General features: G+C 43.1%; 1 protein-coding gene across 1 annotated transcript in view; it reads left to right on the top strand.

Annotated features, from left to right (window-relative positions):
- The window catches only part of LAPTM4B (lysosomal protein transmembrane 4 beta), a 62275-nt gene that overhangs the window by 25716 nt on the left and 20158 nt on the right, over positions 1–16401 (top strand). The window contains exons 5-6 of the mRNA XM_087734947.1: positions 7204–7302; positions 15016–15111. Coding sequence (XP_087591073.1) covers positions 7204–7302; positions 15016–15111 — 195 coding nt within the window. The remainder of the gene's footprint in view (positions 1–7203; positions 7303–15015; positions 15112–16401) is intronic.

Raw genomic sequence — 16401 nt, 5'->3', positions numbered from 1 at the left:
GCCATAGCTTGGCAAGTGCTTGAAGCTGGCACTGCCGCTGGCTGGAGCCCTCCAGCCCATCCTTCACCTGCAGTCCCTCGCTTCTGCAGCTGTGCCAGCCCTTCTCTTGTGGCAGCACAAGCGTCTGTGTGGCTGCAGGAACTCCCTCCCACTTCCCAGAGCATGAGCCGTAACCAGGTTTTACTCAGTCTTGGACACTGTGCGAGAATGTGAGGGGATGGGAGCAGGCTGGGAGCTGTGCGCTGAAAAACCCCTGCTCTTCTGCTGAAAACCTGGTACCGCATCTGGAGCTGGCTCACCAGGAGAGCAAAGAGCAGCTGATTCTCTTGAAATGTCTGCTAAAACATCACCGTCATTCCTGGAGATAAAAAAATAATAGGTCCTTCCGTAGCAGAAATACAAGGAGGAGGCCTTGGCAGGTATTGGGAATGGTGCAGCAGAGCACTTCGTGAGCTGCGTTGCTGCTCCGGAGCGTTAAAACCTCTGGTTGCACACATCTTAGTCTTGCTGTTGTAAGTCATTTTGCAGACTAGTAATGAAATTCTGCAAGACTTCAGGAGTGCTAAACTGTCAGCGCTTAAAAGGGCAAGGGGGATTTCCAGGATAATTATAGGCTGATTGGCCTGACATTGCTACCAAGCAGAATAATAACAGAAGTGCTGAGATGATAGTCAATTGATAAAGGATTAGAAGAGAATATGATTAATGGCTGCCAGCATGGTTTCACAGAAAATCAGTCCTGCAGGCAAACTCATTTTCTTTCACTGACAAGATTACTGGCTTCGTCAATAAAGATGGGCAGGGGCATAATAGACTTTTGTAAGACGTGTGACTTCACAGCATGATGCTTAGGGCAACAATAAAGCACTAGATCAATAAAGGATGCATCAAATGGATTAGGAGAGGTTAGCTGGCAGACTGCAAGGGGTCGTGGTCAAGCCGACCATCTGTCAATGGGTTTCTATTTTGGGTAGAGGAAGGTCTCCAGGAATCGGCAGTAGGTCTCGTGCTCTTCCTGACTTCCATTAATAACCTTGATATCCAGGAGGCCATTCACAAAGGCTAACGCCAGCCTTGGGAGAGCTTCCCAAGGGATCAAGTTCTCTAGCAGGAGGTTAAGAGCAGGAGCCTAATCTAGTTATTCTGTGTCTTCCTCTGAAAGACCCTATCCCTGCATTGCCCAAAGTGAGCACATCTCTGCATTTCCCAGAGTCAGTACTTGTGCCTTTTCCGGGCAAAATCACTTCTAATAAAACTTGTCACTGACACAGAGCTTAATGAAGAAGTAAATAACACTAAGGACAGAGCCATTAATCAGAGTGAGCTAGACTGACTGAGAACCTGAGTTCAGTCATTAACATGTATTACATTGCTAAGTGCAAAAAAATGTAAAAAAATGAGGAATATAAATGAGCATACAGTATGGCAACTCTACCTGGGATGCAGTGACCCTGTAAGCAGTCTAGGGAACTAAGTACCAAAACAAGTGTCCCCAGATTTTTTGCAGTTCCCAAAAACCGCTCATGGGATTTGTGGACAATAATGAATAGTAATGGAGAGGAGACTTCCCTTCTCAGTTGGTGACATAAGTTTCATCTGTCTGTTTCTGGGTGTAAAGAACAATGCTTAAAAGTCAGAAAACATGCAAAAAAGATCCTCTGAAAACTATATAAAAGCTGGATACATTGTAATATGATGAGAGACAATCAGCTTTTTCTGCTTCATTTATCAAGAAAGGAGACGAAGAGGTGATGCTGTTAGAGTTTTCATATGCAGAATAATGAGGTATTAAAAGACTGTTTAAATTAGATCAGAGGCATAATGATAATGAGTAGCTAAAGCTAGTCCAAGTTAAGTTCACTTAGAAAAAAGGAGTCATTTCTATTTTAGCATCCACGGTGGAGATTAGTGATTGGCAAAAACTACCAAGAGCTGTGATGAATTTTGTACAGTTAATGTCACTTGTTCAACAAAGTTTTGAAGCTGTTCTGCATCAGCTTTGAAGCTGTTTATGCCTCCTGTGTCTTAGCTGTGGTTCCAAGTGCAAGTGGCTCAGCAGGAACCCCTGCTGCCCTTACCTGGAAGGACCACATCAGCTGGCAAAAGGTTGTTGCGTTTGGTTCAGAGCAAACACACTCTGTCTGAGGGGACAAAAGCAAGAGGGAGAGGTGAAGATAACATCCACTGGTATCAGATACTCAAACATACAATGAGATGAAACTAAAAAGAAGCTTTTCAAATTTTTAGCAATAATGCCAAATTTAGCCTGGGCAAGCCAGTGTTGAACATCTTCTGGTCAGCAGGAGCCAGTGCAGTGCTAGCGCTCAAATATTGTTAAACAGGCTTGTACCCATGGACTCGTTTCCCTACCTTTTAATAATACTCATGGTAGATAGGTTTGTCATCTCAAACACTGTGTTTAGAACAAGACTGCAGTTAATACCCTTGTCCCCATCGGTGAGATCTGAATCACGCCAGTTGAGCGTGATCCCTCGTGGTGATTTATAAATAAACCCTAGAGTCATCTTGCCTTCACCCCTTTGCAGAGGTCTGCCAAGGTAGGCAGAAAGCAAGGGAGGGGACTGTGTTTCTTCCTGGCATTCTTACAGCTTTTGTTCCTCTAAACCTGCTTTGAATTTGGGGAATGATATTTTAGGGAGCACAGCTCCATAAGGGAAATGAAAAAATCCCAACCGTTCTTCAAATCCATTATTGAATATCTGGAAGAAGGTATGCATTAGGTAATGGAATATATTTTGCAGTCTCAGAAGAATGTTTTTTTCTTGCTCTGAGGTCAAACCACCATGTTTTTAACCATTTCTACTTCCCTACACTAGTACCTGGAATTATGTTATCTATTCACTTTGGTGCACATCTGCCAGATTTCAATCTATCAGTGGTGAATTGCAAGCTACTGTGAACCCCTCCATGTACTTTTAGCAAGATGATAAATGAGTACCTATCAATAGAGTAGGCAGAGCCCTAGCTGAAAACGTTGCAGTTGTAAAATACAGAACATTGTGTTCACCGGGTATTTGGTACTGTCAGCCTATACTGGCTGCTTCTTTCAGAGGTGCAAGTGTCTTTGGAAACTTTTTATTGTCTTTTAATACCCAGTTGCACACAGGTGTGTCACTTAATTCCCATAAATTGCAAGAGCATCTCAGCATGAAGGGTCATGTAAAATAAGTAGATGTTAATCTGTAGATGGCAATCACATGTGATAAAACTTTCTAAGGGTTATGTTGGATGGCTTGGTCACTATCACTGTCACTAGAAAAACAAAAACCTTCACATACAGTAAATCCAGAATGTGTAAAATAAAAATCATTTTGGTTCTTGGAGCAGTAGTGGTCTAAAGCAGTTTGACCTAAAGCACATTTCTTTTCTTTAGCCCCACTAAATCTTTGATATATGGGCTTTCTAAAGCCTTCAAATTAAACACTTCATCTTCTGTCATCTGATAATAGTGTACAAAATGAATTGAAGCAGAGGTGCAGAACAGGCTAGTCTGCAACTGAGTTATGCAAACTTGTTTTTTGTTACAGTACAGGACTATTACAGTTCATTTAAAGAAAATTTCAAAGTATATTAAATAGCTTTACTATGGGACTACCTGCAATGCTGTTATCTAACAATTCAGGTGGTATCAGTCTTGCTTTTAAATCCTAGGGGAAATGTCTAGAGAACATAAAAGAGATTAAACCTAAAGATTTTTTTTCCTGTAAACTAAAGCTTAAAAAAGGAATATCTTTTCTGACCTTTTTAATGCCATTTTGTAATTCCAAAGAAGAAGTACCACTAACTTCATAGCAGAGCTTTAAAAATTCTACAGACGCATTACTGTTTTCTTTCAATTCTGTAAGATTCTGATACTCAGAGGATTGTAACTGTTGAATGAGAATCCACACCGTCTTTTAAAGTGGATTTTTTGTGGTCCAAGGGGAAGGAAAACATGAAAGGTTATGCAAGCAGGCTGAGGGAATGAGAAAGGCTTCAGCCTTGGACTTTTTATTCTTCTTGTGCATTTGTACGTCAATGCAGTAGAAATATAGTTTCCATGCAAGTTTTAGATTCTTTTTAAGCGTCTAATAGAGCTTTGCTATGTATAAGCAGTAATTTTTTTTAAATTGAAAGTTTACCAGGTATATTATTATGCATGCAGCCCTCTCCATGTCCGTGACAAGGTTATAAATGACACTTTAATTATGACTTTAGCATGCCAGTGCCACACCATTACAACTACCTCTTGTTTGTACAGAAAATTTCATCATGTCCTGCTACAAAATCATTCCTATATTTCCAGTGACAATCTTGATTTTTCCCACCCAGCCATATTTCAGTCTCAGCTTCATCAAACCTTGCACAACATTTGACGCTGAGCTTTCCCAGAAGTTGCAGCACTGAGCCCAGTGCCCGGGGCCTTCCCAGCAGCAGGATTTCAACTACTGGTCTCCCCACAGGAGAGCAAACGCCCAGCACAGGAGCAGAATATCTCTTCCCACCTCATACAACCACATTGGTGTTTAAGCTTATCACTGCAGTCAGTGGAGGGCAATGGGTCTTTGATTCATCTGAACCACTGTTGGTACCCGTTTTCCGTGGGAGTGAATGAGATTTTGGGAGCAGCTGCTGCTGTGGGAGGATCCCAGGGGCCTCCTGATGGCACCAGCTCCATGATGGTGCCTGCACCAGGCAAGCCTGGAGCCAGCCAAGATGCTTCCTGTCATCTTTCCTTTGCCAAAAGCTGCACGTTTTATAAATTGCTTTTCCTAGTGCACTGACAAGATTTGTAGTTATGAGTCCAGATTAGGTGGCTTGTAGTCCAGCCTGGGCAAGCCAGTGTTAAACATCTTTCTGGTCAGCAGGTGCCACCAGCCTGGTTAGCAAACAGACGGAGCTTCTTCCACATTGCCCCACTGCCCCTGGGCTATTCATTGCAGCCCCAAAAGCTTTTCCTCCCACACAGCAAGCTGGGAAGCCCCGGGAGGGGCCAGCTTTGGTTTTCATGCCCTGCACCAAGATCTCCCGGGCATCTGTGGGTGAGGTGACCACTGCATGGGTGCAGCACGCACTGCCTCACTGGGGTTTGCTTGCATCTCACATCTCTTCAGGACAGAGACCCAGAAAGCTGAGTGCAAAGGGGACAAACCGCAGCATTTGCTCCTCACGTGCTCTCCTGGCTTGCTGCTTTCAGTGCCGAATTACCGTCCTTTCACCTGAACCACTGCTGATGTAAAGGAAAGCCCGCTGCTGCTCTGCAGCACATGCTGCTCCCAGACTTGTCCAGGGCTCATGGCTCCAGCATCGTTCCTGCTTTTCAAGGCAGTGGGACCTTTGTTGGTCATTTTCCCACCCTCCTCTCACTCCTGTCCAAATTACAGTTGAGTTGACGTCTGGAAACAGGCCACTAGGTTATGGCCAAGACCCCAGCATGCAGTCATCCAGTCTTTGACCAGTGACTGCTCCCCAAAAACCAGAGCGTAGGAGGACCAAAGCCTCACTAGGAGTTTTTTATTACATTCAAAAACTAGTTTGACTAGTTTTTTAATGGTAGATCAGTGTAAAAAAAATTGTTTTGGGGCAGTTTTACTGTAACTGTCCTTAACTGACTGGACTTTCTAACCACATGCATGGCCTCCCTCCTGCAAGCAGGAGGGCAGGCTGTGGCCTTAATACTTAAATTTTCTGCATATAAGGTTTGTGTTTATTTTTCAGTGCATTTTTTCTTGGCATATACTCTTGCTTTCTTGGTCTCTGGGTGACTGTATCCACTATATTTAGCAATAACCTTCTGTGGAAAAAAAAAAAGAAGCAACTTATTGAATTATAGCAAGCTACTTTCCTACAAAAGCTGCACCTCAACAAAGAAGATAACGTGATAAAAACTTCAGCCATGAAATTCAGTTCAGGAACAGAAACATTGCTGTCAAGAAGCGGAAAATGTGCTTATGTAACATTTATCTGCAAACGGTTACAGCAGCTGTTGATGTTAACCACTCCGAACAGTTCATGGAAGCGCTAAATAAAGAGCTATTCTCACTAGCAGCTGTCCAAAAAAAAGGAGAATTTCCTGATGCAGTGGGCTGAGATCTGGTATAGGGGGTATTAAGGGGTTACTCTGGATTTACACCATCATCGCCAAGAATACAGTTATAGCTTGGTCTAGTTAATTGTCCTGACAAAGATGCAGAGCTGGCCTGGTTAAGTAATTAGACCTGTAAGGACAAAGGGGGTTGTGTGCGGAAGGAGCTAATGCATTCAGTTATAATGAGCTACTGTTGCAGCGGCGCTATCTTTTGTGAAGAACAGCTCTGTTTGTGAACAATGGTTTATTCTAACTGAAACAGGAACTTGTGCCTTGCAATATTTCAAAATGATTTGGAACATTCATTTTAAAGGGTGTGTTTTCCTGAAGCAATAACAAATATAGTAAAACATTTTTAGAGGTTGTTTTTCAGCCAGTGATCCTGAAGTGTTTCACAATTGTAAATCACTAGAGCCTACGCTAAGTAGGAAGATTAAATTTGTCACCTTCATTTCATGTATGAGATAACAGAAGGACCTGGAGCACATTTCAATTTGAAATCGTGACATTGCCCCCTTATAGGACCCATGCCTCCACAGGGCACGCACTCAGCAACACTAACAAGTGCTCCTGGAGAAGTAGTCCAAATTTACCCAAAATAAGATGGAGCAGAATAGACCCAATGTCTTTTGATCAAATATTTAGGTGAAAGGACCGTGCTGTACAGTTTTTCCTGCTTTGACTTTCTGGAAGGAGCTGCCACTGGTCTTTGGCAACCAGTGCCAGTATAAGGTAATGATTAGTTAATAAGTACAGGGCTTGCCTGCCATTGCCCAAGATGGTAGATTTCCTGCTGCAAAGCTTCCAGAGAGATGTTCTTTGCTAGTTTGCGTCAGATACAAACCCCATGTGCTCAGAGACAAAGACAGCCGACACCACATACAAAGCAAAACGCAAACCCCTCAGCCCTCCGGTGAACGTTTGGTAGCCGAGTCTTTGCAATGCCTGTTCCACCCAAACTTACCGAAACTGGTTATTGGTGCAGAGAGCTCCCAATTTAGTAGTAGATCACAGCCAATTTTGTAAGCTGTTAATTATAGAGTGCACTAATTGAATGGCTCTTAAATGACTCATGAGATTAACTTACAGTGTTTTGCTTATTTTTGCTTATGCAGCCCACCAATTTTCCCTACAAGGAAGAGATTATGTCTGTGAACCCTACGTGTCTGGTTGTCATTATCCTCCTTTTCATAAGTATCATTTTGGCTTTTAAGGTAAGTGCATTACTGCGTATAAAGTTTACTTCTGGTCATGGGTGGATTGTCCTGTGCTGGGAGGCCTGGCTTTAGAATAAATCTAGGGAACTACAGACCAGGCAGCCTGACAGCTGTACAAAGCAAACTGATAGGCATTATGGAAAAAAGCAGAAAATCTCAATAGACGAGCACATGAACATATAGGCCACAATGGGGAAGCATAATGCTTGTAGAGGGAGCTCATGACACATCAGTCCTTTGAAGGAGCAGGTCATCCAGTGGACAAGGAAGCGCCTGTTAATACAGGCTTCTTGGTTTTTCAAAAGGTGTTTGGCAGAGTCTCTCATCAAAGGCTTTAAAAACACCCTAAGATGTGCAGGGACAAGAGAAAAGGTCGTCTCACAGACTGTAGCTAGGAAATAGAGAATAAGGATAAATTACCAGTCTTTACAACAGTGAGACCCATGCTGTTCGGTATGTTCATAAAAGATCTAGGAAGGAGAAGGAAATCTAACAACAACAACAGTTTTTTGCAGTGTCATTCAAAACAGGGAAAACAATCAGCCAAGAAAGCTTTGCAGAAGGATCTCATGGCACTGAGTGACTGAGCAATGAAATGGCAGAGAAACACAGTGGTGATAAATTCTAAGTGGTGGGCACAGAGGAAGCACAATCGTGTTTCACAGACACTGCAGTGGACTCTGAACTAAGCATGACCACCTGAAAAAGGGATCTTGTAGCTGTAATAGATAGACCTGTGACAACATTAGCTTACTGCTCAGTTCTGGTCAAACAAGTAAATCAAATGCTAAGAATATTAAGAAAGGAATAGAAAAAACAGAAATCTAAAGATTTCTTTGCCAGTTTTGATGCCTACTGCCTCTGGAAGCATGCATTCATTTCTGGTGTCCTATCTCAAAAAGGATGTTGCAGAGCAGGTAAACAGATCCAAACAATCCCTCCTGGGAGGGACGATGTAAAGGACTGTCACACCAGGCAGCAAAAGGGCACAGGGAGCGATGATTTATTTGCCGTTACGCAAACCTTGCGGGTGAGAGGGCTGGAGGTGGCAGGTACCAGACGAAGGGGAGATGTAGCATTGCCCAGCACAGTCAGAAAGGGCTCATGTGAAACCCTTGCACCCAGGTTCGTGGTCCAGCAAGGTCAGACCTCACCTGCTGTGCGGGGCAGAAGTCCAAAAGGAGCTCAGGTTAAGATCAGCCAAATCAATGTATGAGAAGCAACCACATATGGTTCAACTGTTCCCCTGAGCCTTGGACCTCTTGGAAAGTATGCTGGTATGTTTGCCCTCTTCTTACACCCTTCTGCAAGTTTCTACCAGCGCAGCGCTGCCGTTCTTGTATTTCTCATGTTGGGTTTTATTTCAGAATAGTTCTTGCTCTTTCTCTGCAGAGCAATTACACGTTAGATTAGAGAAGTCCCAAAGAGCCCCAGTGACAGCAGGGATGTTGCTTCCAGACAACACTTTTGACAACATGAACAGGGAAAGTTATTGTGACAAAACAGGTAGATTAGATTATTGAAGCCACTTCAAAATTGGAAAAAAAAAAAAAAAAAAAACACCAACAGATAGGGTATTTTAAAGTGCTGTTGGAAGTGATATTCACTTTTCTTCTGTGATTTAGAAATACAATTTAGCCTTCTGGCTTTATATGTTCACAGCCATACAGCTGATTTTGTTTGCACCTTTAAGAAATATGTATGAATGTAATAAATACGTAGATCTGTCAGGTGCCACAAGGGATGTGCTTTTTAAATTTCTCAGATGCAAGCATATTAGCTCATTTCTACCGCTGGTGGGTCTGGTATTTCGTTGGCTAAGTATGGCAAGGAAGTCTCAAGCTTATAACAAAAAAGCAACTAGAATTGTAATGGCAAAAATACTTACTACAGAAGAAAGAAACCTAAGAAATTAGTAATGCAAAGACTAATTTTGTTTTAAAGTGGCTAACACACGTTTTTTCCAAGAGTATATGTGGCTCATACAATGCTCATTCTAGCAACATATTATCGTGCAAATGAGTCACAAAAAAATATGACTCACACAGAAACACATGCTAAATTCCAGTTAGCATTTTCATTTGAATTTCTTGTGTTTCCAGAAGATTGCTATGCAGATTTATGGAATCTGCTCCATGAAAAGAAAGCTGGACACTATCAGATGCATCACACTTTACCACTGATAGACTTAACAGATGGTACCACATTTATATACTGAAACTGAAAAGGTACTGTGCATAAAAATATGCCTGAGCTACTCTCCCTCTGGAGTTTGACTAGAAATAGGGAGAGAAACCAAAACATTGTAACCTAGGAAAAGCTACAGTAGGAAAAGCTGCATTCAGCTGGTGGGAAATATGATACAGAATCACATAATTCCTCAGAAACGTTTGGCATCATGACACTTTTGTTTTGGGTGAAGCTACATGCAAGGAAAACACTATTGAGCAGAAATCAAGACACAGCAGCATTAGATGGTGGGTTTGTGCTTTGCAGTCATGGGATTGTGAAAAGGGAAAGGGGACAAGAGAGGGTAGTAAGAAGGCGAGCCAGCTAACCACACACAAGCACTTGTCTTCTTAGTCCTTAGGATTTACTTGGATCCGAAGCAGCTAATGGATATTTCAGGTGGTTTAATGCAGAATCTTTGTCAGAGTAGACCAAAATGTGTTATTCCATTTACTGTGTTTGTCTAGAAACTGAACTAGAGTTACATACCATGAAACATAGGTGTTTCCTATCTGGCTGAGGAAGGACATCCAGCAGCACAAATGTATTTATATACATGTACGCAGGACTTCAAATGGCATATAGCCAACACAGTGGCTTTCAAATCGCATCCTCCTCTGCAGCTGGTTTGGGGAACAGGGCCTCGGTTTCCTCTGGCCAGCCCCAGCTGCTGAGACAGAGCAGCTGAGGCTTCAACCTCCTCCTCTCCACCCTGGGCGAAGCCCTCCAGAGCCAAATGAGCTAGGCTCAGGTGAGCACAAACACAGCCAGAATAAACCTTTCCCCCAGGCTGCCCTGAGCACTCTGCAGCTGCAGAGTACAGCCTCTTCTTCTCTTCTTTTTTGGCCTTTCTTTTTCTGGAAAGGAGGTAGCAAGAGGTAGTTGACAGTGGGACAGCCAAAAGGTATCCCAGTTCAATGAGATAGGCTCGTCTTCAACAAAGTGAACATTAACCCTGGTCTCCATAATATGCCTATAACCTGCATATACAAGGTGTCAAGCCTGGAGATGAGACCACTCTGCATGTCCTGGTGTCCTCAGCAGATGGGGAAGGGTGATGCAGAATGAAGTTCCGTGCTCACCCTGAGAGATTTCGTGTCTCAGCCCAGGGGGATGCCTCCTGGCAGGGCAACCCTGACCTGCAGCACATCGCCCTGGTGTCTGCTACCTTCCCACAGGGGTGATGGAGCAGCAGTCAGGACCATGAATGCAGCCCCAACAGCTAAGTTCTGATCCCCGCTCCCAGGAATGGCCAATACCGAGCCACGAGGTTGCCTGTTCCACAAAAGCCTGGGACAGGTCCCAGCACTGGGCTTGCTGGTGGCAGGGTACTTACTTATAGGAGAAGCATGTGTAAAGCAGGGGTCATTTGCTTTAAATTGCATACCCCAGTAGGTGTGACTGTGAGCCAAGTGATGATGTCCTGGCCCGTATAATGTGCAATTTAAAGTGCTGGAGGCCGGTGGTTTGGTTTGACACCATTAATTCTTTTCAATCACAGCATTTCTTTGCAGTTATAAGGAGTGTTTCTTGGACAGCCTTTTTATACTCACAAGATACACATTCTGGTGTGCTGAGAAGATGGATTTAATTGCAGATTTCATCAGCACAGCAGTTTCTCCTTCTGCAGCACCAACATGTGAAATACACATGGCCAACTGGTCTGCCATTAGCATCCCTCTGAAATCTTCATATAAATTTCAGTTTGTGTAGAAATCTTTATCTCATTTTCACCAGTTACTGAAGACCAGCCCAGCTCTGTCAATAGAAAATTCAAAGCAGCTGGAGAATAAAACAGGACTCAGTGCAGACGGCTCCTAACCCGCGGGCACTCTGTCGGGTCTGCGGCGTTCACCCTGCGCTTGCTGCTAGCGAGGGAACTGCCCAGAGGGCTGCTGTGACCCAGATCGGCACAGACTTTTCCTTGCTGCATTACAAGAAACAGCAGGATACAGCAACCTCTAATTTCCACAAAGATGCCAGTCAGTCAGCTGGTCAGGCACGTGTTTGATGAGCAGAATTCGTGCACTACATTACTGTTGTTTTGCAGCTTAACAAGTGCGTATGCAATAACAATGGCGAGAACCAGGGTTATAAAATTTTGTGGGTTTCAGTTCCTCAGGGGCTAAAGTTGTTTACCACCATTCAGACAGGAAGACTGAAAGCTGGTAGAAGTAGGCACGGTGCCTGTTTCCACACTCAGCCCTTCTTGTGCACCCGTCCTTTCACGTGGTGGCTATCGGGGCTGCCCCCCCAAGAGGCATCTGTCAGCAGCCTGGGCTGTGGTATGCGTGAATACCACTAAGGGTGGATTAGGCTGAAGTGACTTAATGCCTTTTATGTAGGACCCATTCCAAATGTGAACATTGGTCTCCCGAGAGAAAAGTTGATATATTTATATACTGTGTGTCCAGCCACACATTTTAAAGCTGTATTTGAAACCTCAGCCAAGTTTTTCAGGAAAAAAATTGGTAACTGAATCAGCAATCCCATTTAACAGTGCAGCTGCATCAGTCGAAAACAGTGATTAGGAACAAGTTTAAAGAAGAAGTTACAGGTTGAGGAAAACAAGTTTCCATGACTCACAATTAGCAGGCCAGCAGCACATATCCAAAGCACTTGGCCAAGGATGTGCTCCGAGCTGCCACCACTCTCAGCTGTATGTGGGTCATTGTCTCGGGGCCAATTACTTGGTGTGTGCTGGCTGATGACCTCTTTAATTCAAGGGCTGGAACGGACCTCACCCACTGAGAAGCAGCCCATGCGTGCAGGATCAGGGCTGATTAGAGCTAGGGCTCAGAGCTAGAACAGCTGTAGGTGTTCATTGTGGGGTTAAACGTGTTTTATTCACCACATATAGTGGAATGGGAGCCTTCAAAAATAAATCTCCTACTAGTTTTTCCCAGATAAGATGGTATTATCTGAAATGGGGCTGCCCTCAGTTTGGATTTTAACAGGAGGAGTATTGAAATTGGTTTGCAAATAGGTAGGCTTAATGTAAAGGGTTTCTTACAAAGATGGGTTGTGTCCCCCAGAAGTGTATATGTATATGTATATGTATATGTATATGTATATGTATATGTATATGTATATGTATATGTATATGTACATGTATATGTATATGTATATGTATATGTATATGTATACCTTTATACCATTTGGTTCAGTAGCCTAGGGCAGGCTTGCATAGCCTGCAGCTCAGGCTGTAGAGTCAGCCTAATGTTTTCTCAAGACTCAGCTCCCTCCAGAAGCCTTTCGCTCTCCCCATTTAATGGTAGAAAGTATTGTCAAAGTCTGCGACACCTCCAAGTCATCCAGGGTCTGTAAGAGGCCGTAAAGAAGAGGAAGCAAGTTTACTGGATTTCAGCCAGCTCAACCCTGGTGGAAAAAACTCTTCCTGATCTGCAAGCGAGCCATCAGTGAGTCATGTGGCATCCTGAAAAACCCAGCTCGCTCGTGTGTGACAGCTCCGGAGAGGGAGGAAGCACAGGGCAGCTCAAAAGGATAAGAGGCTTTTGGAAGGTCATCAGTGCAAGTGAGTCACAAAAATATGACTCACTGGGAGTGAGACACACATGCAAATCCAATCAGTGCTGGCAGTTTAATTTGCACGCGCTAGGTTTGTGAAAGGACTGCTATGCAGAACCTACTAAGTAAAAATATAAGTTGGGCACTATCAAAACACATTGTTCTCCTCATCACTGCTGTATGTGACTATGTGGGAAGCAGAAAGCTCCACAGGGAACTGCTTAGTCCCACCAGCCTTGTCCCTGGCATGCTGAGGATCTGACTCCTGCTCCTCCACATGTGTTACTGCCTCCTGTCTTCCTTCCAGTCACTTTGCTCGTCTCTGCTGGCCAGACTGGAATCTCTGCTGGCCAGACTGGAATCTCTCCTGCTGGTGAAGGAGATGACAGATGTGAGCACTTTGCCTAACCAGTTAAAAGAAAACTGGAGACAACTAGTTTTTTGCCAGGCAGCAGCCCTACCCAGAGCCAAGTGAGCTCCAAGAACAAAGCCAGTGAAGTTTATGATCCTGTGGTAGGATTATTGCTGCAATAACATTTTTTTGCTTTATACTGAAAAAGAATGAAGTATTTGCAATAACAGTTAAAAGCTCAGAAATAATTTCAGATTTCAAGGAAAACTTTTATACTGGCAGTTTTCTCTAGTCAGGCAAGAATAGGAAGACCCCAGACCACTCCAGTCATATGGAATACATTGCTTTAATGTCAGATTAAGAAACAGAGTACTGGAACACTGTGATATATAGGATCATCACATAGTCATTGGCCAGGCTTCTCCTCACAAGACAAGGAGGGTTTCCTGTAATTTGCTTGACGATTCTTTAGTCCCCACCTTGCTTGCACTCTTTTTACTGGAGTTTGCTTCCACTTCCTAATACTACTAACCCCCACTTGACAATATTTAAACATCCTTACCATGGAGGAATCCCAAACTGGTTTCTGTTTACTTTTTACTGATGTCCCTGAGAGATTCTGCATCTGCAGCACCTTCTTTTGTTTGTCATGGTCTAACTTGTACCCTCATTTTATGTTGTAAAATTCACCCCTGCTGGTACGCAGTATCCCATGCACAGTAACGAGGTGTCTGACTGAACTTGCATCTCTCCGTATTTCTAGAGAGATGTAAGAAAGCAAGCCAGCATACATGACCTGCTCATTGAAGTGAAATGGAAGTTATACACACAAAATGGTTTTACTTTAGCTATATTCAGGCCCAAATAAACTTTGTTTTCAAAACAATTAGTCTATATTAAGTATGCTGTGATACTAAATCTCTGGAATAGTAAAGTTCATTCAGATAGGTCTAGGTTGCAGTATCTCTGCCTAGATGTAGTGGTTCATAGTGCAACACAAGTCTCCATAATCACAGAATCAACAAATCATAGAATGGTTTGGGTTGGAAGGGACCTTTAAAGGTCATCCAGTCCAACCCTCCTGCCATGGGTAGGGACATCTTTCACTAGATCACATCATTGCTCAAAGCCCCATCCAGCCTACTCTTGAACACTTCCAGGGATGGAGCATCCACAATTTCTCTGGGCAACTTGTTCCAGTGTCTCACCACCCTCATCATCAAAAATTTCTTCCTTACCTCCAATCTCAATCTACCCTCTTTCCGTTTAAAACCATTGCCCCTTGTCCTGTCACAGGCCTTGGTAAAAGTCTCTCTCCATCTTTCTTATAAGCCCCTTTTATATACTGAAAGGCTGTTATAAGGTCTCCCCGGAGCCTTCTCTTCTCCAGGCTGAACAACCCCAGCTCTATCAGTATGAGGAACAATTTTGGATTACTTACAGAATCCCTACCTATATTTAGCGTCACTGCAACCAGAAAGTGACTGTCCCGTGCTTCTGTCAGGCTCATATTCTTATTTATATAAGAATAGAAATGCTCTAACAGAAAAAGGTATATGGGTTATTTTCTGCACAGAATAATAAATCCCTTTTCTTTGCAGGGTTACTTGATAAGCTGTGTATGGAACTGTTACCGATACATTAATGGCAGAAACAACTCGGATGTGTTGGTGTACATTACCACCAATGACACTGCGGTAAGGATGTTAGATCACAAACTTTTGTCTAATATTATGCATTTAATAGCTTTATTTTCTATTAATGTCTGACTCCTTAGTTAACCATCTTAATTCCTTTGAGAGTCCTCATCTGCTGGTTATGTTTAGACTTGAGATTCAACAGACTGGTGTGCTATGGTTACAAATCACATCTACTGCTAAAATACTGGTTTTGTTTTATGCACATAGTCTGTTAAAGAATCTGTGTTAAGCATAAGCTACAGCTTACCTCGTGGCCCCAGGAATGACCGCCAGTTCTGAGCTCTCCAGCTGTGTGATGATCTGGACAGCTGGGGTACTGATTAGGACCTGGGGATGCCATGGTCTACATCTTCTGTGAAATGTGGATTTAGCTATAGAAACTGTGATTTAGGACTCTCAACATCTGGTGTATTGCTTTACACACTCACAGAGAGGAGCTAAAAGGCAACAAAAGTTCAGTGTTTCATCTCCCAGCATATGATGGGTTTTGTGTAGTAAGGAGACAGAATGAAACAAAGATCGGCATGAAAGGAATGAATAAACAGATTTTAACCTCAAAGAATGGAAGGTGTCAGTTCACTTTATAGTAGTTTAGTGCTGACATGCATATATGCAGGGCACAACTGCTAAGCAACGTCTTGCTTGTGGCAGAAGGCACTGAAGGAATACAAGAAGAGAGAGTCCCTGGAAAGAGCTAGTTCTGTTTGCAGCAGTATCTCCATGGAGCTGCTTGGTTCCACCCAAACTACACACTGAGGGCACTGTGCCAAATCAGTCCCTGGGGTGGTTCCACGGGTTTATGTAAGGAGGGTCTTTACATCATTTACGTAACAGAATGAGAGCAGCATGAACTTGGCCCTTTGGATCATCTGGGTAAAATTTCAGGATTGCCTTCCCCAGGCTTTCCAAAAGTGTGGGTGGTCTCCACATGCTGAGGTGTTAGACCATCAACTTTAAACCATTGGAATGAATGATTCCTCTGCAGCCACAAGGGCTTAGAAAACTATTACTCGTTTTACATGAAAGTTGTAACTCTTGCATAGTCATTTGTCTTCAATACCTGGAGCTTTAAGAAAAGAATAAGAAGTTTTGCGGACTATGATCAGAGCTGGCAACCAGGACATTTAAGTATAAAAATATGGGTTTATTGAAAGCTAAGAAATATTACTGCTTTCTTTACTGGAATCTACTTTGAGTAAAACCAGGAGTTTTATGTGAAATAATTTTGATAGCTCTTTTGTTCAGCCTGTGGGTAGTTGTAATTCAGCTTCAAACATTGCTAACTCT

Source organism: Nipponia nippon, unplaced genomic scaffold (assembly GCF_047370975.1).
Source record: "Nipponia nippon isolate SJK-2023a ecotype South Korea unplaced genomic scaffold, ASM4737097v1 scaffold_1, whole genome shotgun sequence".
In the NCBI taxonomy this organism is placed as follows: domain Eukaryota; kingdom Metazoa; phylum Chordata; class Aves; order Pelecaniformes; family Threskiornithidae; genus Nipponia; species Nipponia nippon.
This window is presented reverse-complemented; position numbering and strand designations above follow the sequence as displayed.